General features: G+C 30.8%; 2 protein-coding genes across 5 annotated transcripts in view; both read right to left on the reverse strand.

Annotated features, from left to right (window-relative positions):
* The window catches only part of LOC116779406 (inactive dipeptidyl peptidase 10), a 69,832-nt gene extending 47,873 nt beyond the window's left edge, over window positions 1–21,959 (reverse strand). For 3 of the 4 annotated variants that reach the window (XM_061521885.1, XM_061521818.1, XM_061521776.1), the window contains exons 1-2: window positions 21,820–21,959; window positions 17,674–17,925 (exon numbers count right to left, since the gene is read on the reverse strand). The gene's annotated coding sequence lies outside the window, so the exon portion shown is untranslated. Of the gene's footprint in view, window positions 1–17,673; window positions 17,926–21,621; window positions 21,767–21,819 lie in introns of those variants that run through there. The other variant, XM_061521863.1, reaches the window with a different exon arrangement.
* Window positions 21,960–23,909: 1,950 nt separating this feature from the next.
* LOC116779431 (protein anon-37Cs-like) lies at window positions 23,910–25,704 on the reverse strand. The gene is made up of 3 exons (XM_032673699.2): window positions 25,611–25,704; window positions 25,313–25,519; window positions 23,910–25,242 (listed from the first exon to the last, which is right to left on the reverse strand). Exons 1-3 carry the CDS (start codon window positions 25,676–25,678, stop codon window positions 23,910–23,912), a joined length of 1,608 nt encoding a protein of 535 aa, XP_032529590.2. The 5' UTR covers window positions 25,679–25,704.
* Window positions 25,705–25,974: the final 270 nt, after the last annotated feature.

Raw genomic sequence — 25,974 nt, forward strand, 5'->3', positions numbered from 1 at the left:
GGTATTTAAAGAAAAGGTTCGGCCGCCAATCCAATGACTTTCGTTCCAGTTTTGGGAAAGGAAAATTTTAAGAGGCAACTTCTCAGATAAAGAGCTGGGATTTCCTCAGACGATCTTATATCTATAAGGCTTAATGCGTATTCATGCAGATTTAGATGTTTTAAATAAAAACAAATAATAAAAAAAAATAGGTTTTAATTAAATATAATCTCTTTATATAGAAAAAACTACAGATAAGATTGTATATAGTTATTCTATGTAGATATATGTATTAAAATATTGAACTATATGTATTATAAAGATATTTAGAGGATTTTTCACTATTAACTCTTCCTTTACCATCTCTATAGATACACAAATTTAACTTCTAGGAGAGAGATTTTATGTTGCTCATAAAAAAAGGCTTAAACGAATAGAAAATCATCATCTATTCACGCACCAACCTCTTTTGTCACACAGAGAATTACTTCATGCCTCCTCATTATAAAAGTGGTCTTTGTGAAAAACTGGAGCGTTAATGTTCCATTCTATATCACCACCGAATTGTTATTACGAATTTCATTTTTGTTAACTTGACTTTATACTGGAGACACCGAGCTTGAAGTAAACACAATTATAATTACTTATGATCGCACTTATAGGACTTATATTTAGCGGCGTCACATTCTAGTCCATCATTTTAGTTAAAGTTATAATTAATCCTGGAAACTTTATTTTTTTTGTGTCGCAACATTTGTTTTTCAAAGCGTCAGAAACTGATTCGTCAAGTTGTAAAATTACGCTTTTCCGCTTCAAGTCGTGTTTAGGTGTGAGTTGGAGGCGGAATTTAATTAATTTTCAGCATTTCGGCTCGGCTATTCGTCCTCCCGAGTGGAAACCATAAAACCTAATGGACTTTCACTGTCTAGCGGTAATTTTGTATGCTCTTAGCGGGGCCCTGCAATCTTACTGGAATTCACAAATATATATTCAGCTGGCGAAGAGTCACTGTAATGGTAAACTTGACTCTGAATTCAAATTAAAGCAAAGAATGTTTTTAGCCACAGTGCAATCTCTTGATAGTTTGGTCATAACGAACAGTACTAGGTTCAAGTAATCTTGAAAAACTTTTATATGTATTTGTTATTATAAAAAATAATCAATCAGAATCTCCTATATATTTTTTCATTATTAGAGTTTAAATAAATACAGTAAATATATTATGAAAATATTAAATGCTTAGGTTCAAACTGTGGAAAGTTTCTGAAATGCGCTGAACATCGGTTAAACTATTTAGGAGTCCCAAATGTAATAAAGTACTTAGTAAATTTAATGGAAAACCATTAATTTGCATTTATACTTAATAAATGAGAGGGACACTGGGATATATGAAATTCTAAAATATTCAACCTATGTTCTAAATCCTTTAAAAAATGTGAACAACTTTAAGTTTGTATTATTGAGACAAATGATCTCTATCTTGAATTCCTGAAGAAGCTTCCATTAGACAATAAAACCTTAATTTGTACTTGTATATATGCATTGGGTTCCCTCTTTTTTAATTACTTCACTTAATTGTGCGGTCTCTAATAATCTGTCTGAATAAAAAAGATTTTAAAAACTTGAAAACTCCAGTCATAGATTTTTTCATTATAAGGAATATTTTTATGTTACATTACTCAGAGTTTTTTCGTGTTAGTTAAGATATCTGATCTTCAAAGAGTTTTAAAATATCGTAATTGAAATCGATTAACTAATGTGACATAGCAGTGATACCTTTCTTTACTGTCAAATCTTGGGTACATCCTTTAAATATAATTATTTACTGCATTCATCACCAATAATGTAATTAATAATTAAGTATTATAATTTACATGAAATACTTTAAAATTCATTCTAGTTTCATGATGAAAGTTGAAGATATAAAGTTATGTTATAAACAAAATTAAATTATGTATACTTTAACGTGAATAATAATAAGCAATATGTATTAAATTAGTTACAAAGCGTAGTTGTCCGGAATTAAAAGCAAATTAATTGAATGCGTCTCAGTGGTTTTTTTTGCAATATAAAGCCCTCAGAATGACCCTATCCGAATCTCAAGTTTCTTTTTGTCCCTAAGCACAATATTGGTTTAGAATTCCCTTTGGTAGTGTTTTGGTAGCCTTGGGAAGATCGAGTTAAACACTTTGAATTGAAATGACGCAATCGACTGTTCAACACACAGGGTCCACGTATTATTACACAGCCTACATTCCTGTGAACTTCTATCTTAGAAGTCGTATGTATGATTTCATTCAATTTTCTATCACGGAAAAACAATTGTGTAATAAATATTTGTAATTCATGAAAATATTCTGAATGAAAAAAAAAATTCATAGGGCTCTTAATAATTTTTTGGATTTATTCTTGAGAAACCTTATTTGAACTTTGAATTATTTTAATACTTCTATATTCTATATAATAAAATAATAATAAAAAAAAAATCTTCATACAGGTATCTAAAATATTATTAAATATTATTTTTTAATTAATCAGGCTTCATTCACACTGGAATTTTGAAATGTTTTGTCCTAAGTCCATATATTAAAAAAATCACCACGAAGTAATGGATATTTTGATTAAGTCAGTCAAAAAATATTTAAGTATTAATTTAATTTTTTCAATTCGATGCCAAGTAAGATAATGAGTAGATACATTTATTACCAATCTCATTAACAAGAAAGTTTATAATTAATAAATACCTAATTATCACTTTACTGTAATGAGGTTTTATTTAAAGTATATAATTTTAATTTTAAAATTTTACTACCACTTTATAACATATTTTTCCTTAAATACGTATAACAATTTTTGCTTTAATTATCTCCTGTAATTCCAAATGAAGTATCTACACAAGTAGGGACTTTTTGGATTGACTATAAGCATAATCTTACTTTTTCTTGAATCTAACATTGAACATTTCATTTGAATACCTTTATTTTTGAAGTATATTACATTCCAACATTTAATATCTTAAATACATATGTTAAGTTAATTACTCTATGTTTAAGTTGCATTCAGTAATTTTCATCTTTATTTTTCATTTAATATTAGTTTGCAAGACAGTACGTGAGTACATAATATATTAAAATTTACTTTAAGGCGAGTAGAAACTTGTTCCAGTATTTTAACTTTTGATTTTCAGTCTGACAACGTTTATTCAACTATATTTATTATACAATTTTCTAGAAGACTTGCTATCATCAGATCCTGGTATCATGGGACCAGTCTCGGAATATCTCCTGTCCAACAAAAACGAAATTTCAAAATCAGTTCATGAAGTACGGAGTTATCTGCGAACAGCGGTGGAAAGGCTGGCGTAAGGAACACATTTATTCGAATAGAAATACTTCCTTGTCTTTAACACATAATGAATGTAATACGACTTTGCACTAAAATTGAAGTTACATTTCAATAATAACAGCGTTTTTTCAATTCATATTTAAATCTCTTCAATACTAGACTGACAGTTTTAAACTTAAGTTCGTCTTATATTATTCCTTTCAAATATATCTCAAACACTTATTTGTCGTGTCACAATTTAATGTCATTATAATATTAAAGTCGTAATAGACATTTTTAATGCACACAAACGTAAAGCCCATAACGGACTCTAAAGAAGTTATTATCAAGAATTCTCGTTTTTCATTTCCGGACTTGAAATTGAATAGAAAATTATAAAGGTCAGCAAAAAAAACAAATTCACTCACGAATCTTTTTAATTTAGCCGTAAAAATTGCGAGTTAACTCAGTGTTATAATTTATAAACGTCGTAAATAACACTCTTCTGCGTATCCATGGTTTGTTTTCATATTTTAAACAAATATGATTTTTATGTGATACTAGCACGTTTATTTGAGGTCCAGCTGATAGAATAATAAACATTATGATATTTAAGATTTTCGAGTGTATTCATTTGAATGAAGCTAAATTTTTCGTTCTTACGCGTTTCTATTACACTATAACTACACTATCCGAACGTTTCGGTTTTGCAGCCACCATGATCACGGGCAGACGAGATGAAAGTGTCAGAGGCTTACACACTAATAAAAAACGCGTAGTAATTTCCGAAAATCTAAGTTTCATTTCAATATACGTAAGTTAAATTTTGTTTTTAAAGTAGACGTAGAGAAGACAAAATATAAATTCACTACAGGACGCAAAATAGGTCGCAGTATTGTTGCGGAAACTAACCTTTTATATAATACAATACAATAAGGTCGATAAAAGAGATATTGTTGTCTTAACAGAAATACCATTATATTTCTTTTATTTCACATCCCTTTAATTACACAGAGTATAAACAATCCATTTTTATCATCTTTAAACGATCTTGTAAACTTATTATAACTAACCAACCAAGAGTGGTATTCGTTAAACTAAACATGAATAGTTTCCCGGGTATAATTTCGAAATATTAATTCATGTATATATACACGTGGCTATAATAATGAAAAACGAGAATACGTCTGTTATAAATAAAATGATGATCGTACTAATGTTGACACCAGAACAATACGTCCATATGTACAAAATATATATTATATGTGTGTACATATTTAGGGTACAAATATTCCAAAATAATGCTGATAGAGGTACAATAATAAGAAATAATAAATAATTGTGCATAATACGTAATCACATCAAATATTCGCCGCCTTCCATTTCCACCTTTTCTTTCTCGGTTTACGGTTAAGGCTCTGAACTGCCAGTGTTTTATGTGTAGTTTTATTTCATTAGTATAATTACCGTATGTTTGTATTGTCAGACAATATACGGAAAGTAAAGAGTTGTCCGTTCATGAACCTACCATGATACTATTATGTGCAATGAAATGTGAATGAACAAATCGAAATGCTCCGAATGAAGTGAAATGGTGCAAAATTTGTAGTAAAGGTGCTGATCATAAAACAAACATAAGATAAACAGTTCAAAACGTAACGAATCCCGCTTTTATCGTATAAACTCATTATATAGTGTATATCGCTAGTGATGTACTCGTAATTTTACGGTCGAAATCGGTAATGAGTGTTAGTTTGTTATGACTTACATCGTTTAATTACAACGTTCGCTCGATTCGTGTAAATATATAATAAGGAAATGGGTTCTGCACGCAATTTATGCTGTGGTAAGCCTTGACATTAAAAACTACCATTTATAATGTAATGTTTTGTTTATTAAAATCTTATTTGTAAATATACATATTATGTATTTAAAACAGACATGTAGGGTAATTTCGTTACGTTGTGTTATTACGAAATTCATAAAACTTGACATTTTTGGACTATTTTGTGATTTGCATTGTAAAACATTAAGAGATACTAACAGTCCTACATCCATATTTATTGCGGACTAAATCTTTAATAGGATTTCAATTAAATAATTCACTAAACATAATAATGCGAAAATTACCATACAATATTCGTTTTGTAAGACGAATGAAAATTTATCAGCTAGCTGTAGAAAATGGCGACTCAACTTTTATAAATAGAATACACCTTCCCAGAAGTTCAGTGACAACAAAATTAATGATGACACGCGTACATTTTAACACATGTGATTTAATACCGTCCTAAATAATAAGCTAATAACGGACTTATAGTATACTTGCCGCATGACATACTGACATATGTTAAATTTAATTATTGTTAGATAAAGCACTTATTCTATCTATTTTATCTTACAATAAACTATACTTACTTTTATATATGGCTGTGAATATTTTACGTACTTTTATAGCTTTACGTTTTTATTTATAGGTGTGAAAAGTTTGTAAACAACAAATATTTTCAGTCGTATTTATTATTGGTTATTTCCCTGTTTATAAGTTCGTAAAACGTCAAACTTGCATGTCTAATCTCAGTAAATATGAAACGTAGCGAGAAGATGATGTGACGTCGGTTTTATTTTAGTTTTACGACGATCTTACGTAAGATATTTGGAACCTGAAATTGCATTAAAAGTAACAATAATATATCAATAAGAACATCATCACAGCAACCTAAATAAGACCGTTTTATTGTTAAACTATGACACAGACGTATTCGTTTGAGTTATGGTATAATTTAAAATGCTATCTCATTCTATTTTATTCTATTGTATTTATTATTATGCTAATATAATCATCATTACTAAAAATAATAATTAGACTTTGATCACGACTTCGAAATTAGGTTCGAAGAATAAGATTAAAGTGTGGTCAAAAATAAAAGAAAATATTAATCAATTGCCAGCGTTGTCTGTCATCATTGTTTCGTTAACTAAAAAAATCCATTCATTATTCTAGTAACAAACTTTCACCCTTACATATATCCTTTATCCATCAATAAAAAAACTTCTCGTTTATAATATTAGATAGACTAGACATGGTCAAAATAATAAAAAAAAACATGCATAGTATCTCTAAACTAATTTTATAAAAATACAAATAGTTTTATTGCTAGAAACAAAAAAATATATTTTTTAAGGCTCGACGCTACTAACAAATGCAACTACCCTCGTAGACAGTTTGTTTCCCCTCTTAACTGGTGATTTTTCTTGGATTATTTGACGGAATCGTTCTTTAAGCGATTTAATAACTTAAAATAATTACAAGAGTTTATTGTGTTATAGTTATCTAACAGCTTAACGTAAATTTTACCTTCCATGATTAGCTTTAATCTAAGTCATATAAATTGCATGGGTGTAACAAGTCACGAACCCTCATGCAATTTGTAACGTTTAAAAATAGCCATTTAAATACATTCAGGGCGCGGTTGAAGTAATCAGTGACATTTTGTTTAGGGCAAAGGCCACAGCTAAGTATATTATAAATTTCAAGCTGTAATATATTGCATTAACTTGATCGTAATACTATCCAAGGCTGAACTTAATAAGACCTTCATTGCTCCTTGAAAATTACAGTGAGCTGAAAATATATGTAGACGATTAAACTGTTTATTAGGATCAAACACGACAGTCGCTTGTTTAAACAAAAAAAAAAAACATAGAAATATAAAATATATGAGATATTTTAGTTTTTAAAGTTTCGACAAATCTATTTTAAACTACGCTTAAATTTATGAAAACGTTTTATACGATGATGTTTGCAAATGAGATTATAAATTATGGTTTATTTTAACTTAAATAATTCTTTTTTTTTATACAGTGTTAACCAGAAAGTATTAAACTAATCTAGATTTTACGTGAACGAACAATTAAAGGGAGCGGCCATCTTGCCTCCTTTAGACATTGGCGTGTTTATCTCACTGTAAACTCACCTCGTAAGGCTATTTAGATGCGATCTACGACCTAGACGAGTATTTCATTCGCACGCCACTGAAATAAATATTTCAAAGTGGAATTGACAATTTAAATCTTGAAACTAATTCGTTGTAAATTCTACGCGTTCCGGGTTTTAATTTTGGTAACAGCACTCTCGCCGATCAATCATTTGTATATTTTAACATTTGGTACATTTTTACAAACCAAATTCTATGTTAACGATTTACCCATGGGAGATAAAAAAAAAACTTTTTTAATTTTATTAGTGATTTAAAATTTTATTCGCATTTTTAAAAATTATTATATTTTTTTCGACTATGGTATACTATTTTTATTAGGTTAAAGATGTTAGATGATAATTTTGTACATTCTTTTTTAATGCACACACAACAGAATTCCAAATTATACACTAACACCAATTTTTCAATTGAATATTGTAAATTCTATTTTATTCGTTGCGGATACACATAGCGGAACAACAAAAAAAAAACTCTTTTTTGTTATAAATTGAATGTTTCCGAACGGTCCGATGTATTAAGCGTTTCTAACGCCGTGAAAAACGTTAAATTCACAATCACTTACTCTAAGCACTAAAATCTAAGCTGCATTTTCGCAGAGATTGCAACATTTAAGCTCTATTTATATTACTATTACACAATAAAATACTATAATAAATATTATGCGCAATGCAGAACTGATTCTAATCAGATACTATAATAATATAATGAAAATGGCCACAGTACTGAACCAATACTTCAACTAATATTCTAACATAAAATCGTTTTAGTACATTCATTATTATTCATGCTCTATAGTGACTGTATTTCTAACGTTTTCACTTCCATAAAACATTAATATTCTGTGGGCGGCTTACATGAATTCTATTCGTATATTTTACAGTTATTTTACTGATAACTTTAACATGCTGTATTACCCTTAAGCTTTTAAGATTGTGTTGAGTGTCATTGAAAGCCGCGAGCGGAGCCACTTAGCGGTAACTTTAAACATGCAAACCTGTTAATTGTGATATCTTTGAATGCTATTTATCAATTCTGACAAAATTTATTACGAATACTATAAAATTATATATTGTAATAAATTAATTAAATTAAATATTTATATCTTTACGGTGTATGTTTTAGGTTATGATTTATATAAACCCTGTATATACACATATATTGTTGCTTGTTAATTTTTTTTTTTTAACCTGTCTGGGTATGTGTTCGTGTTATTTAAGAAGTAAATTAATTAAAAAACGTGCAAACGCTGTATAAACTAGTTCATAAATATAACACGTCTAAAAGATGCGTTGATAATTCCCATTGTTCAAAAAGTTTTGTGAAACGAAACCATTATGTAAAACAGGATATATTATAATAGATTTATCACAGAAGATTGCGTTATTCACAGATCAGTTCAAAGTTTACCCATGAAAGGACGACAAGACACTATTAAACTTCAAATCCCGCCTTAGTAACCGCTCGTTAGTCTTCTCCCATTCACAAGTCAGATACACTAGAAATACTCGCTGTGCCACGTCGAATGTAACAATATTATATTATTATATAAAAAATAATTCGAATAGAAAACTATTGATTGCTATCGAATGATCGATTGATAGCTAGAAGTCAGGATTACCAGGTAATTCGACTTCATCAATTGAAGCTTTCGAAAAGAACGCCCTTAAATCATTATGTACATATATAACAGTAAATTTATTAAATAAGTTAAACGTACTTTGACTAAACCTCAACCTATGACATATTATTTCTCGCTTCACAAGTTTCCAACAAAAGTTGAGTATGGGGTGCCGAGATTACAGATATCATAACCGCGTATATTCAGTGAAAAGCGGATTTTGTAACTAGAAAATTTAAATTAATACACAAACTTTGTTTAACTACAACGTTAACTAACTTATTACCTGACTACTATATCCGAGCGAAACTTTGTTATGTTACTCGAACAAATCTTGTATAACAATAATGAAGAATACTTTCACTTTGTTAAATAATAGTTTTAATTGTATAATACTATTACAATACCTTTGTTATAGAACTTTTATTATTATATAAAATATCCAAATATAAATTTTATTTAATTTTAATTGTAGTTGATTTTAGTGAGTTTACTTGCAGTAGGTATACATGTAGGTATATATTTATACCTAACCAATAAATATCACATAGAAGATTTAAGAAACCGATTATCAAGTGAGGTCTTCTTTACCGCTTAAAGCTGATTTATGTTTTTTCTGAATCGAAGGGTGCATGAGTAGTTGGTCCTTATAATGATATTTTCATAATTACACTACTACTTTTCCGTTTAGGAAAAAACCTAAAATAAGATATAGTGATTTATATCTTATTTAAGGGTGATCCCCGTGAACATTTTTACGAAAGGAGGCCAATAATAAAAGTATTTAATTAAAGTAAGTAACACGTCATACAAGTACGTATCCTGTTATTATTATTTATAAAACAAATTTATATCGTAAGTTTCTTTTTTTTTTCAAAAGTAACATCGATTAGGGTATCAATATAATATATTATTCGTTTTACGTATCTGAGGACTTTTTTTGAAAGGGTCGTAAATGACAAAGTTTTCAAAAGATTTAAGGATTTGTATGTAGATATCGTTTCAACGATTTAGGAAGAATTCGGGGGAATTCCGAACAAATCGGATTTGAGTTCAATTTTCTAGACTTTCGGAAGCTCGCTGTATTCAAATAGGCAAAACTTGACCCAAATAGTAAGCTATAAAACTCTTAAACTATGTACCCTGTCCCTGTTACGTTCCTTCTAAATATAACGTCACACTTAAAGGAAACTTTAAGTGAAATATCGCATTTAGTGTTTGCAATTTTTAAAGGTGAAAGACATGAAAATATATGTGCGTCAAGATAGGGCAAATTCAAACGTTTGTAGTGTCACTAAACTTAATAATGAATGCATTACTTACTATTGTTGTTTTCTCATGTTAATGGTACTACATATTACGTACCTTAATTAAATGTCCTTCCTGCCGTACAAATGTAATTAAAACAATCGTAAAACAAAGAGAGCGTTCTCATGAACTATTAATATAGAAGATTTCAAAGCTTGACTCCGTGCGGAGGTCTAATAGCAAATGTCTCCGTTTGTTGCCGAATTTTCTCTAGTGAAGCGTAAAAACTCAAACCGTTGCGAACAAAGCAAAAGTTGTACGTTACTGCGGACACATTTCACGTTGATATTCTTTTTAAAATAAAATACCTCTGTGACGTATTCACTAATGCCTTATTTGAAATTAAAACTTTATTCAAAATAGCCGCAAGCACACGCCACTTCAACGTCTCATAATGAACGAGGGGGAATACATTTAAATATTAGACAGCTATATTTGGCGTGCAAAAAATGTGTAGCTTGTACGGAAATTGAAAAAACCATTGTTTTGGCGCATTGTTGACGATGATAAAAAACGTTACCGTAACTAATTTCTCTCAGATGTTGATAGAACGATTAATTGAAGCGCCGTCATCTCTCGATTACTGGTTCGTGTAATTAATTTTCGATACGTCCCTGCCAAGACGCAGGTGTTCGATGATTAATTACATCACATGTGTTCATTATTTATATGATACATCGGCTACAAGGAGGATGTATTTAGGGATGGGAGTGTTGTGATCGTTTACATTTGCAGACTTAAAGGTTATATTTATCCAAACTCACCTTGAGAGATCGTATATAAAGTATATAAAGCATGAGATTTTCGTAAAATAAAATTTAAATTTTCAATGTATTAAAAGTTATTTTTATTCCACGTCGTATATATAAATCGTTTAACAACACGTCACTGTAAATACGCGAGCGAACAACTTGTAGATTCCCCGCAAAGCTTCTTGCAAATTTAATATCTGCATCTCGTATCGTTTCAGAGTTTAATGAGCTCAGGTTAATCAAATGCGGTTCATTATACAGTTGGTAACCTTATATAAGAGCAGCCAAGCTCAGCACAAATTTAATACTATCTCCTCAACTCGGGAGTACTTATTCACGTAAAAGTAACGTCTGTCCCGTATATGGATACTTATTAAAGTAAGTGAGTTACGCTTACTTAAAAAAGGTGAATATGATTTAAATGGTCTCCTAAAGCTAGCTTATAACTGTGTTCATGCAACTCTAAGCTAGGCTAGTTTTATAATTGGTATATAAAATTTTTATCCACGACGCTTGAACGAAGTTATCAGAGTTAAATGGGCAGTAAAAATAAGCACAAGAAAATAAACGAATAAAAAAATCATGTTTAAGAGAAAATTAAATAATTTAAAAATTCAATATACAATACCATCAAAATGCAGTAACGCTATTGTAAAGAAACAATTGTAAAGATTTACTAATCAAAATTTAAATAACTTCTTGGAAATCAATGACAAAAAAATATTGCGTAAACATGTAACAATTTCGTCTTCACTTAAAAACAATTTCGATTTTCTTAGAACGAGACAAGCAGTGTTATAGCGTTTCCTAATTTATTATTACTAGAATAAAAATAAAGAATAACCGCTATTGGATGCTGTAGCTCAGTGTTTGCCTAACAAAGTTTTAATTGGGTAAACAATTCATCGTTAATGAAAAAGGGAACCGGCGTTAAAACAGCTCCAAATATTTTTGTGTTATTATACCGGAGACTTGTTTTATTTCTTTAATTTAAGACATTCTATTTATTTATTGAAAGAAAATATTTATACTTGTAATTTCTTTGTGACATTATTATGCGAGATATGGAAACAAAGAAGTGAAATTCAGTATTGGCAAATTTAAAATTATATCACCTGCGCAGAATAGAAATGAGGGCGATGGATAGGAGAGATAAAAATATAAAGTAAATTAATGCCAGAAATTGAATATTCGTTGGGAAAAATGTGGTGTGGTTTTATTTCATGATGCCACGTCAACATCTGAACGAACGGGTTTGATATAAAACAATCAATTACATTAACTTGTATATTTTTCAAATTTATAATAATCAAAAACAAAAATAGTGCGAAACGAGTAGTAGATATTGTATCCAAATTAAATATTTAACTACAACTTATGTATTAGATTACAAAATATACAATATATCATTGATATGACAAATCCATGCTAAAAAATGTGAGCGATATTTATTTAAAACATGTATCGCGAATTTCGTTGAATATTTGTTCAAACAAGTAAGAAAATATATAAATAGTTGATGCGATCCGGACCGTGCTCTGCTACTTCACTTCAAGCCCACTCCGCGGCCAACTGTAATGCAACATGCGATATTTGGACAAAATTTTTTTTTCGCAATGTTGTAAGTCTCGCTTTAAAATACAAGTAATACAACTTTTTGGATCTATAAATTTAAAATATGTTTATAAATCAAAATGTGAACGAGGGAACTCTATCAATCATAACAGTAAATAACAAGATAGTTCCCATTAATGATACGACCTACATCGGTTCAGATGTTTAGTCGTAAACTACACCAAATTAGAATGTACTTGAATCATAAAACCAGGAGATGAAACATAACTGATGTCAGAACTTTAAACTAAGCCCAAACCTCATAAAAGTCGCTATTTTATTGTTTGCTAATTTTATTGTCCTAGCAAAAAAAATGTTCAACTGTTGAATTATCTTTATAATTGAATTTTCACTAAGAAAACATACTTTTTTTAATCACAGACTGTAGTTTTATCTCGGTACGTATGAAAATTTAACAATAATTTTCATTGTTAATATGTAAAAAATCTGTTATATGCCCGATATTTAACAGACTATTTGTTTTCCGATGAATGGAGCTAAGTAAGAGTTTCAAAGCCGAAGTTCAAATCCTTATTATAACATATTAAACAAAACATATGCAAATAAATGGACAGGATTTTTTTTTTGATACGGAAGATTTGACGATCAATACCTTTATATACTTTAAACCGCGTGTCACATCACAGTATTGCATGATGTTTTTATTTGACATTCATTTTGAAAAAATTCCGACACTTTGCTACTGAAAAGTATTTTTTTTTATATAAATAACTGATAATTTTGTTCTCTTATAACTTTCAACTTGACTTAAATTTTTATATGAAAAATATTAGAGTTAAAATTGCTACAAATTTAGGTTAAATAATATATATATTAAATATTGAAACTCCTTCTTTAATCAAAATGTATGTACTTTAAAAGTGACTAAGAAATACAAAATTAAGAAAAATTAAATAATTGAATATTATAATATAAATTTTCATATAATAGGTGTTATTTATTATAATTAAAAAATTTCAACTATGCTACATATATCACATTTGCTACTTGAAATTGGTGTGAACAAGTCTTCGTAGCTGTAGCCTGTAGACAATCAACACTGCTACGCTTTTGGCTAAGCTATTGTTCTTAAAACATATTAAAAGACCCTGCAATTAACCTAAAGGTGACTTAGGAAATAATGTCATACCATAAATAAAAATTAAGTTCATAAAATATGTGTCCTATCACCAAAATATCTATGTATATATGTCCCTACATATAGATATACGAACAATTTAATATTTATGTTTTAAACAGCCACACCCATCATCCAATTAAATGAGCAAAACGACAAAACCTTCGTTATGTTTCTCGAAGATTTTATAAGAATATTGCGAGACGGTCCAAATAGGCTGATCTGACTTCGTTTGTGACGTCACGAGCGAGCCTTCGCCCCGCCCGCACTTGCGTCACTGACACCCTTCACGCAAATTGTTCGACAAAAACAACATTGATTTAATATAGCCGTATATTTTGATAGTTTATTTTTGTTCAACAACATTCTATGGTCGTTAAAATACTATCACTACTTGTTCATATTAGCATTACACTGCCATTTCAACCGAATATATAAATAGATTTAGTTTTATAGTATTATACAAAAATAGTTTTGCATAGCTATAGATACGACAGCCAAGTCTTTATAATCTGATACAGAAACTGAACGATAACATTGAAATGAAATGTGAGATACGTTCATTGTCTAAAGGTCTTTAATTATCAAGTCTCTGCTGACCTGACCTATGTTTCCGCATGTCTTTGTACGTTTGTCATTCAGAGTCCCCTCTATATTAACAAACAAAGAATCGCTGATTACGTATGCCTCCGTATGTATTGCTTGGATGTTTGTGAGAATGTCCATTAATGAACAGCAATAAGATCAAAATTAAAATACCACTAACCATTTAGTTTTGCTTTTCTTCTGCATCTTACACTTAAAATAATACAAGAGAAACTGATACCTGAATTATAATATATATCTGGCCAGCTGCTTGTCTTCCCATAGTAAATACTGCAGCAGTGCTAAAAATTACATGACATTTTCAATCATGAATATCAATATGATCACTCTGTCATTTGTATATATGTCAAACGTGCCGACGACTTACAAAGCCATCACCGCAAACATACATCGTATCCAAAAGATCGAATCCTACAGTTTTTCTTGTCTAAAAATGCGATCTAAATTGAACTGAAAGCTAGCTCTGTCATATTTGCTCACGTACATACCGCACTGTAAATGCATGGTGGATACGGGCCAAGTCAATATCAGGAGAGCTTCCAAAAGAAAACTTACTTTGAAAACATTATAATCTGTTCGGCTAAAGGAAGATTGAGTATCCTCCATTCAAAGAAACGGTCAGACAGAACTGCTATATCTAAATAAAGTCCAGCAACTATATTAGTCTTAGATAACATTTCTATTCAGTACATTGTTTTCAGTTCATAATAAATCTCATATAGCTTTTACAATAAAATAACAGATTATCCCAACTAATGCAACTGTTTATGGAGAAATGCAATTTCTGAAGAGCTCGAACTTTATTATCGGGACATATTTTATGTTATTGTAAAATATTAAAACAATAATAAGAACATACAAACAAAACATTTATATAAATAAAAATAAACCGGCATCACGTAACCTCTTTGTGCTGGTGAGCATTTACGTTACAATAACAAGACAATAGGAACACGTGCTCTGAGCTGGTTCCGACTAAACTGCTAGACTTTTATAGTTCATATATCCTCAATGGTATTGTTCAAACTCGGCTCTAACTTAAGTATAGTTTTACTTGAACCACAGTAAATGATACCGATTTCGTGTTTCAGACGTGTCTCACAACAAATGCGGTCGCATTATGCAGGTTTTATCTATGTTACAGAGAATTGGTTGTGAAAATCTTAAATGCAACCGCCTCCACCACGTTGTTATGGTAAAATCGTTGCAGTTTCCAACTTGTTTGTCGAAGCACTGAGTGTTTTCTATACGTATTTAATATTCATTTTATCCTATGAAAGAGTATGATTAAGTGTTGTGGAATATAGAATCGGGAAGCTTTTTTATTGCTCTACACTGAACTTTATTGCTAGATTCTTTGATACCATAGCGTTTATTATTATATAGTCCTTATATTTATACATTAATTACGACTGAAGTCACGCGACGGTAGGAGTATAAAAGAAATAGCCATGCTTCATTATGCTCAATTTCCTGATCTTTATTACTATAGTAGACTTTTAAATAAGTTGTCGAGTTATGACAATTTATTTTTACATACTCATTATACAATATTTGTTTATTTTTTTTTTAGTTTCATAAATATAAACGCTAATAACTTTTTTATAGTGACAACGAATAAAAATGATGGCTCATAAAATATTGTATGAGGATAACACATGCTATATAATAATTCTGGACTTTAATGTTCCGTCTGTGTGAAATGCAGATTATTTAAACAAGATAAGCATCGTAACGGTATAATTATCAACATTAAAGGCTTCGTTTGGCAAAACCTAAAGGATGTAAACATGCAAATCAATTTCAATGAAATATTTATCGTCAAAGGAATTATCTTAAAATGTATCGTTTTGATTATTATAATACGTTAATGTTAAAACGGCCATTATCGGCGTATGTCATACATGTGTCTGGCGTATCAGTAACAAGCGATTTAACGGTCGTCAACAACGTGAATTATCCCCAATACAATGCACGCATGATATTGCATCCGATGATTTAATTGTCAACATTCAGACATATCTCGCATGCGATTTCAAACGATTAGCATCATCGTAATTTTGTAAACATGGAGCTAAAGATATCTTTCATGAAAAAACACAATTACACATAGTGTAATATAAAATAAATACTTTTTTGTAAAAAGTCATATGCTTGGTACATAGTCGTTTACCAAAACAACAACTATTTTATGGTTTGTTCCGCCTAATCTCTAAAATAGCTGGATCTATTTAGACAGGGTTTTGATTGTCTGATAGGTGATGTAATAGGAGTAACTTACTTCTATTTTGAATATATTTTTTTTATATACGCAATAAAAAAATATTATTTCCCGCGGACGAATTCGATGGCACAAAAAGTTCATTACATACTTAAGAAATTCAGTATTGTTAGGAAATAGTGGATTTATAGCCTTCAATTCTAACAACACAGGTAGTGATGAATTTTAATATATATAATAATATTTCAAGAATTTTTAAGGACAGCAATTTTAACGTATAGTCTTATATTAAAAAACAAAGCGAAATGTGTTTGGTTTTCTGTGTGTTTATAATTAACAAATGGTCATGATTGAATGAAAATTGAGGTTTCTTAATAAAGTTTTTAATTAATAAAAACGACAAAAACATATGTGATGTTTAATTAATTGATTGCATTTAAAAGCTCACAGATTATAAATTATATTTTAAAATGTACTGATATATATATGTATGTTTTGATTTGACCGTAATACATTGTTTTATAAATGATTTTCTTCCTGTTTGTTAATTGGAAATAGTATTTTAATATTCGATGATATCATTACCTACCATGACATGAGTAAACAGTGATAAAATTAATATAATTAACATTAGTGAAGGCCATGGCAAATGTCGCTATAGTTGGAGGGCCGCCAGTGTATTAATAGCGTTGTTTAATACAAAATGTTATCCAATAGACAATCAAGGAAGCATACTTCTGAATAAAAACAAAGAATATGTACGCTATATAACATATACAATATGAATTTTGTCAGTGATTCCGTGAGGGCTGCACGAAATTAATTTATATCTGCTTTACTAACAAAATATTATAGCTTAATTATTTTAAATATTGTATTTACAATGTAACCTACTAATTTATTATTTCAAACATAAATGTGGAACGAGATTGCTCTTAATTTATTTTAAAACGAATTAATCTTATGAAGCCATTTAATCGCTTGTTACTATCATCAAATATGAGATCGTTTTTAAAACTTCGTTATAATTTTAAATAAACAACAAAGTTTAGTACCAGTAACTATATTTTATTATGTTTTTAATATACGTTATTAAAAAGAACGCTACTTACCTTTATAACATCGTTAAATGATGATTCAGCTCGGCAAGAGGAGACACGTTACTTCTATATATTTTTAAATATTTGTCTAGAATTTGTGTAAAAACTTATTTAAACACTTGTCAGAATCGACTTCAATACCCGATACAGCGTGTTTGTGAGGCACTTTATAAACCAATAATAATTATTAAAAGCACTTGTTTTGCACTTCTGTGAGATGTTCCTTATTTTTATATATTTCCGGTCGCTCAATCACTTTTTAATCTGAAACAACAAATATATGTATGTATTAACATTACGTTATTCTCTCAATATGAAGAATCTCATCAAGTTTAAGACATTTATCTATAGGTTATTATTACAAAATATGCACAGAAGAAATCGATAATACAAATTCAATAGTCGAGCCGAGGGTAGAAAGAACATTTTCCTTGTTTGTTTCTTCTTTGTCCAGAGACGCTTTATCTTGTGAAAATTATTTCTATTTGAATAGTTAGCCAGAGCTTTGTTTGTAGAATTTATAATGAAGACGCTGGATTGTATTGATGAATATATTACGATAATTTTTACGGATAGAATTTTACTATACAGCAAAACGTTGATACATTAAGTTTCTGACAATAATTTGTGTTTTTAACTCTTTTATAAGTAACAAAATATATTTCATCATAAATTGGTATCTTACGAACATTTTGCAGCACTTCATAGCATAATGATCCCGAAGTTATTTTTAATTTCGTTAAAATGTGTAAACCCTTGATAGGAAAAAATATATATAAAATTTAAAGTAAAAACTGAAATAAATAATGCCATTTCAACGTTTGTACATCTCATTTTTTTTAACGATTTTATAAATTTTGTATAAGCTACAGTTTAAAGAAGAAGGACAAAAGTTGAAGAATAATTAATTTCAGCCTGCAAGACCAAAACGTGCGACCCCTGGCCGAATCAAAAAAGTTGCCCTAGCGGTGAATAAAATTTTGATATTTTGTAAACAGTATCCTGATTCTATTTATTTCGCTCATAAAAGTATCGGAAATCAATAAGGATTCCGTATATAAACGCTGAACACGCTTCTATGAAGATGAGGACGTGACGATGGCAATTTAAGCCCTAATTTATTTTGGAATTTACCATTACGCTTTTCCCTAAATTTATTTCTTCCCAGAGCAGTCTTTTATAAAGGACAAATTAATTTAATAAGAAATGACATATATATTTTTTTCTGATGTAATAAAAGTATATTAACATTCATTGTGCCGCCGACGCCGCGTGGTCTGACGAATCGGCCAAGAATTGTTCTAACGGGCTCAGGAGGTTCTGAGATCAATTAGACGAAAAGGGGCAATTGCATCTCTTGGGATAGCTCACAAATTGCCCCAAAACGTCAGCAATATTAAAGCCGAAATGACAATTTGCAGTTCATATTAGTTATCGGGGTCCAGAAGTTTAGGAATGTTGTGACTTGGTCCCTGAAAGCAGACGTAAATGGTTATGTCTCATCCTTAGTTCTTTGAAACTTGGACCGATTTAACTTAGTTTAAAACTATAAATGGAATTGATATGACTTACGTTCTACTATAACTTTATTCACGGTTTACATGTGAGATAATAACTTACTTGATTTGTGGATTTAAAAAAAAAAATTGTCCACATTGCTTTTTTTGTTAATACGACCGAAAAAAAGACAATTTTAAATATTAATGCTATTTTTATTAAAAGCCATAGAACAGACAATAGCGATCTGGTATTGTTTATGAGATTAGCGAGTCTGGTACCAGGCTTGATACGACACGGGAAGTGTTTTTTTCATTGAAACAATTTCCATATAAGTGGATAAAAATTACAAATCTTGAGATGTATGCGTGATATTTCAACGTAAAATTAATATTTCTCGAATAAAGAAACATAGACCTTTTATTAAAATAGTCCTAATGAAACTACAAACATGTTACAGGACAATATTTTGATATCATCTGACACAGATCATATAAAAAAATAATTTTAGGATTTCTTCTATATTTGATATTTTTATATTGATGATATGACCTTGAGATGAAAATGTGACGAAAATCGTAGAAAAACATAGTTTTATTAAAAATCTTTACTCGCAAAAGTCCGTCTATCATTCTATTACCAACACTAAAAATAAAATATGGGAAAATGTATAAATGAAAAATTGTTAACGCTCCTTATATTGTGTTACGATGCAAACTGGGTGTAAATATACTGAGGTGAGTGTGACAAAGAATTGATATTTTTAAGATATGACATCTTAGAAAACTATAATAGTAAAAAATTATAAATAAAGTAACCTTACTTTATTTGAATTTTTGTAAAAAAAAAAATATAAGATAAAAAATTTTGTTTAGGAAGACGACACCTAAAACGATTTTACTTTAGTCTACCTGACTTAAATAGAAATTATATATAAAATTAAATATATACTTTTTAATATATGAAAAGCTTGAGGCTTGAGGTTTCAGACAAAAAAATGTTTTTATGCCCTCTTTACTTATAATCATTTAAAATTTACAACATTTCAAATTCCACTTCAATCAGTGTAAAAAAATCGTGTACTGTACGGATAATTTACGTAGACAACAATGCTTAAGGTTTTAATTTCATTGAAGAATATGCGTATCATAAACAATTCACTAATTAAAGACTAAGACTGTCTGTAGTTAGGTGAGGATGCTGACTCATACTAAGCGCACTTCTACAGTATATAAAGGTATTATATTTACTGTATATTTCCCTGTAATTACTTAGTACTTTTATGTTCTTCCTTCTACTTTTTTAGAGGACCAACTTTATTTATGACATCCTCAAATTATACGAGCAATTTGCTTTAGCGAGCGGTATATTGACTTATTAAGCCGTTTCTTCTCATGACGTAAAGTTTTTCTTATTCTCTCGTCAATATCATATAAAGGAGATGCAATAATAAATTTTAATAACATACATTTTTACTAAACATAAAATCCAATATTATAGGTTGTCTTATTTTTATATTCATTCAGACATTCGAAAATCTCTTTGAAATTTTATTAGATTTCAATAAGTAAAAAAATATATATTTTCAACAACATCATAATTATTTGTGAAATGATAAAGAATTATCAAATAAATAAATTTAATAAGACAAACTATCGCAGATGTTACTTGTACATTATATTTGATAAAGGACAATAAAACAATTCAGCTCAGTAAAAGAAAAACAATAAAAGTACATCTGTCTCCAAAACCATCTATAAAATATGGTGTTAATAAAAGAATATTAAGTGCTTTTAAGAAGTCAGCCTCATACTTCATAATAAGACACAGCGGTGTAATAAAATGTATCGGTAATAACATTTATGTATTGAATAAATAAATAATATGAATAATTAATATTTAAATATGGAACAGCTATGAGCATCGGTTACAATAGTTTAACTTTACATACATTTGTTGCTTGCGCTACGAAGATAAGAATTTTGATGAGATTTTATTTCGTGCTACTGATTTATTCCTCACCCAATTACGGGAGTCGAAAATGTTACATAAATAAAAGGAAAAACGCTCATACATCTTGTGTCACGACCTCTGTAAATGAAGAAATATGCTTAGCATGTGTAAAGCGGGCACAATATATCGGAGAGTCGTGGTACAGATTCAAAATGTATTTTTATTATATTTCTAATTTTCTTAAATATTTTCTTAATGTAGATGCGCGCAGTTGTCATTTGGACTGATGCCAATTCTAGTATTGCTCTTTTCTCACACGACATCATCTATGATATAAAACACTAGGCGTTCCTTATTGTTTAAAAAAATAAAGAAGCTGTTGAGATATAATCTAATAACTTGTATACCTTCCAATATTCCAATAAAATTGGTGTCGAGCACTTAAAATTTTATCAAAAACATATTTTCTGTTTAAACAACTATGATAAATGCTATCATTCACTATCTTACCGTAGCTTAAGAAAGCTAAACTTTTCCATTTTCGTTTTAAAATAAACGGATCCACACCAAAATTTAAAACCCGCGTGCCATGAGACTACTGGACTACGGGATGTCGTGCCTCAAATTATGGTTTGATGAATGAAAAGTGCATATGTGCGGACTGTTTAATGAAGAGGGAGTAGTGAAGCACTATATCAGGTCATGTACCTGGCGGTATCGCGATAGCAATCCGCGATGTAAACTGCACTGTGTTGGCAAGAGCGACCCGCGCCGGCCGCTTGCTGCGAGCGACTGCCGCCCGGGCCGCGCCGCCGCGCCGCGCGCCACGCACCGCCTGCACTGGCACCACACGACGCTCGCACTGGCACCACCACAAGCCACACAACTCCGCTGCACAGCACGCAGCCCACCTGCCACTGCTGCAGCCTCACGCAAGTATCGATGTTTTTTGCTGGGTTCCGGAGAGCTAGCGGGGGTGACACGCATTGCTCGTCGCGGGGGGCCGGTCCTGCGCGCTGCGTCACGCATCTATCTCAGTAAATTCTTGCGTCCCGCGAACCGCAGAGACGTGTTCAAAGGGTCCCCATCGATGGAAACAATCATTTATATCCTGATGTCGACCAAATACTTAACCAAAACTTCCTTTGATAGAATATTATCTAGGTCTCAAATCTCACACCCAAACACGTTATTCTTAAAGGGTACATAACTTTGTGACAATTATCCCAATCTTTCTTAATAGAGCAATTTTTTGTACAATTATAGCAACAGATGAATAGTGTTGTAAAAATATTATAAACATTAATTTTTAGAAATATTTTATACATGGTAATATTAAACAAGGGAACTAATATATAATGTTGAAACTGCTTAAAATATTATTTAGTAATCAGTACATTTGCGATCCACTCCACAAATGGAGTTCTTACTACGTACCCTAAATCCTACGGGATTACAATTAGGCACCGTGCTGCTATCGATTCACAGCCAAGTATTGAAAGTAATGAGAACGCTGATCTCATGAAACATAGCCTCTGGCGAAGTGGCGTTTAGACGTTACCCTTACATTATAATAAGCGCAACTTACATAAGGATTAAAGTTGGAAACTATGAAACTTATTATATCAAATTCATGTAACTATAAGGTGTTGTTTGAAATCTATTACTCATATGACCTATATTTGAGTCTTGAAATCTTTAAGGTGAAATACTTTAAGATCAAAATCAGCAGAAGTCGCACATCAAAATTTTATGCAGTAAAAAGTATCTTATGTGCCATCTTAATATTTATTGTTATTATCTAAACACCTTCCGTACTTTTTGCATGATTGATAAGTAAGAATTTAGCACATACCAAAAGTCGATTATTTTAGTAAGAGTAATATATTCTATTACTTTTAATATAAAAACAGATCCTTCAAGTCGCTGCTCCTGAACAAACAAACAATGCAAAAGAAATGTATAAGGTAAATGAAATGACATACCATGACAATTTCACCTATGTATCGTGACTTATAAAATACAAATTGACGAGCCGTTCGAATGCCTAAGATTTTGTTATAATAAATTCAAATAGATAATACTGAATGAAAAATTCATCGACACGAAGAGGTTTCGAACCAGCAGCTTCCGGAAAAACGCGTAATTTAAATCAACTGGAATGTGATTGTGATTATGAACATAAATATTTAATGTTTACAAAAAGTTTATGCGTAAATCCTCATTACGCTTAGTAATTGTTGGTGGACCGTACATTTATCATCTAGGGAATATGAGCCAAGCCATCTCTTCAGTCACAGACATGGCGGCGCCATTATAGTACGTCAGACAAGCTCATTGCCAGCAAGACTTTCAGCGCATTATTTAAAATGTAATAACACAACAAAGGACAAGCGATTTAGTTGGAAAAAACAGTATATTAAGTCCTGAACACAAATCTGACCGTTAAGTCGTTAATAAAGCTATAATCGAATTCAGTACAAATTATATTATTACATCAATAAAAAAAAAACTATCGATATACTTACTACATTTTGTATAAACTCATATATTTTTTATGAAATATTTTTATAGTATATATAGCATATATCATTTATTAGAACAAAACTGAGAAGTAACAAATTATCTGAATTAGTTCATGGCACGACTGAATTCATAGAAACTTTCTTAGATACTCAGAAGTTAACAGTTGCATTGCAGTGAGTCGGCGGAATATTTCGCTATATTTTTAAAATATACATCACTAGAGCAACACAACATTATTTAGTTCTATATATATATATGGTGTAACAATATTTTCAGCCACAACACACGGGATTTATTGAAGTTGGCAGAGGTGGTCCTCCGAATTGCTTTGTTAATTGTACAATTCGTTCCGCTTCCCTTACTCCACTTATTCTGGCACCATCAATTGTGCCATAATGTGCTGGAACAGTTGCTTCTCCGGCAAATAGAAGAATAGGTGGAATTGATTCACTGGGACCGGGTAAAGGACACGCCAAAGCCCTTTGTGCTTCTCCATCTGTACACTTCCCTTCATAAGAAAACACACCTTGAAAATATGGATCAGAAACCCAATGAGATCGCAAAATTGTAATCGGATAGGGAATATAACGATTCCCCGTCGATGTTTTTAAAAGGTCAGTAACTCCTTCTGCGACGTCTTTATCGCAAAGTCCCTCTAGTGTCAACGCTTCTTTACCAAATACAAGAACGCTTATTACATGTTTACTATTTGGCACCACACGTATTGCTGTAATACCTCGTGTCCAATCATTACGATGAGATAAAGTTTCATAAGTGTAATCAAAATCTAAGCTTCCATTATGCCAAAACCAAAATGGACGGCAATACTCTAAATAAATTTTATTACAGTACCCGAATCCGAAGCATCTGAGAGCGTCTATTTTAGAAGCGGGGAGTGATGGGCAAAAAAGTCTTGTTGAATTTGAATAGAGAACTCCAATAGAAGGTGTAATAATAACATAATCTGCAGGGAATTCATCTCCATCAGTTGTACAAACTGTAGATCGATATCCTGATTTGATGCAAGTTCCCCAATATACACAGTTCACGGGTTTACAGTACCGTATTGCACCTTCAGGTATTTGACGTAACAGTGGTGCAAGCGTGCCTATTGTCCCCAACGGCACCCGCACATCTCCTCCTGGCATGTTCATAAAACAGCCAGTGTGATCCGCACAAAGCATTGCCGTATCGTCACCACAACGAGCATTCATCATATGGGTAAGTCCAAACATTATTCGAGCCGCATCATGTTGCTGTTCTTCTGGATATTCATGAAGTTCCTGTTGAATTCTTATACTCATAAAATTAATTAATGATCCATGCTGTTTGCTTCCTCCAAGGCAAAAAATATTACTAGCTTCTTCTTCAATTTGGCGAAATTTATAATATGCAGATACGGTTGGTGGATATGGCACTTTTTTTGTAACAATACTATTAAACAGTCCACGTGTATGTTCTGAACCCGGTACACCAGGACGGGGAGGTTTTTCTGCGGCAGAGAGGTTGTATACAGGATGAGTAAAATAATCACTATTTGCCAAATCAGCGCCGAGCTCAGCAACAACATCTCCCAACCAACAAGAGTGAATGCGGCCTCCTGGTCTTTGGTATAGAAATATATGTAGGTCAGAAATTTGAAAACAAAAATACTTAGTAATTTTTATACAAATACCTTTCATAAGCTTCAAGCACAACAAGATTATTGATGCCACGTTGTGATAGTCTTGAGGCGGCAGAGAGTCCGGCCATACCCGCTCCTATGATGACCACGCGTGGTTCTTGGAAACATTTGTTCGGATCGAATGGATCTATTCCACACACGCCCCTGTCACGTAAATCTGGCCCACAGTCGTACAGCATATCCGGTTTGTCCGACAGCCTTTACGACAAGCGTAATAATAAATTATAATATCAAATTATCAAATACCTGAATTATTTTTTTATACAAAAAATCATTTTAACAGTACTACCATTTTATCTGTATCCGCCGCCATGGTTTCGAAGATCTAAAAAGATATGTAACACTTAAAATTTTCATAGGTTATAAAGAAATTGCTGCTTATTTATATGAAACCAAAAGAATGATGATCTGTCACTTCGTATAGAGTATAATCTAGAGTTCTTAATTACTAAATGTAAAAATATATCACCTAAAAACTTTTTGCTGTAATTGCATTAGGTGTGAAATATATACGTTTTAGAGTATTTATGTAACAAATTTGTTATACTTCGTATTGACTACTACTTTTACTTTTGCTTTCCAACTTTTTACTAAAGTAGGAACCCATTGAAGACTTATATAAATTTGTTTCATTACATGAAAATTGAAAAGTT

Source organism: Danaus plexippus, chromosome 2 (genome assembly GCF_018135715.1).
Source record: "Danaus plexippus chromosome 2, MEX_DaPlex, whole genome shotgun sequence".
In the NCBI taxonomy this organism is placed as follows: Eukaryota; Metazoa; Arthropoda; class Insecta; order Lepidoptera; family Nymphalidae; genus Danaus; species Danaus plexippus.

Excerpts from the sequence above, each read along its gene's own strand:
- LOC116779431 (XM_032673699.2), bottom strand. The coding sequence starts at position 25,678 with ATGAAAATTTTAAGTGTTACATATCTTTTTAGATCTTCGAAACCATGG. Across the intron at positions 25,520-25,610 it reads CGGCGGATACAGATAAAATG|GCTGTCGGACAAACCGGATA; the intron begins GTAGTACTGTTA and ends CTTGTCGTAAAG. Across the intron at positions 25,243-25,312 it reads GTGCTTGAAGCTTATGAAAG|ACCAGGAGGCCGCATTCACT; the intron begins GTATTTGTATAA and ends TCTATACCAAAG.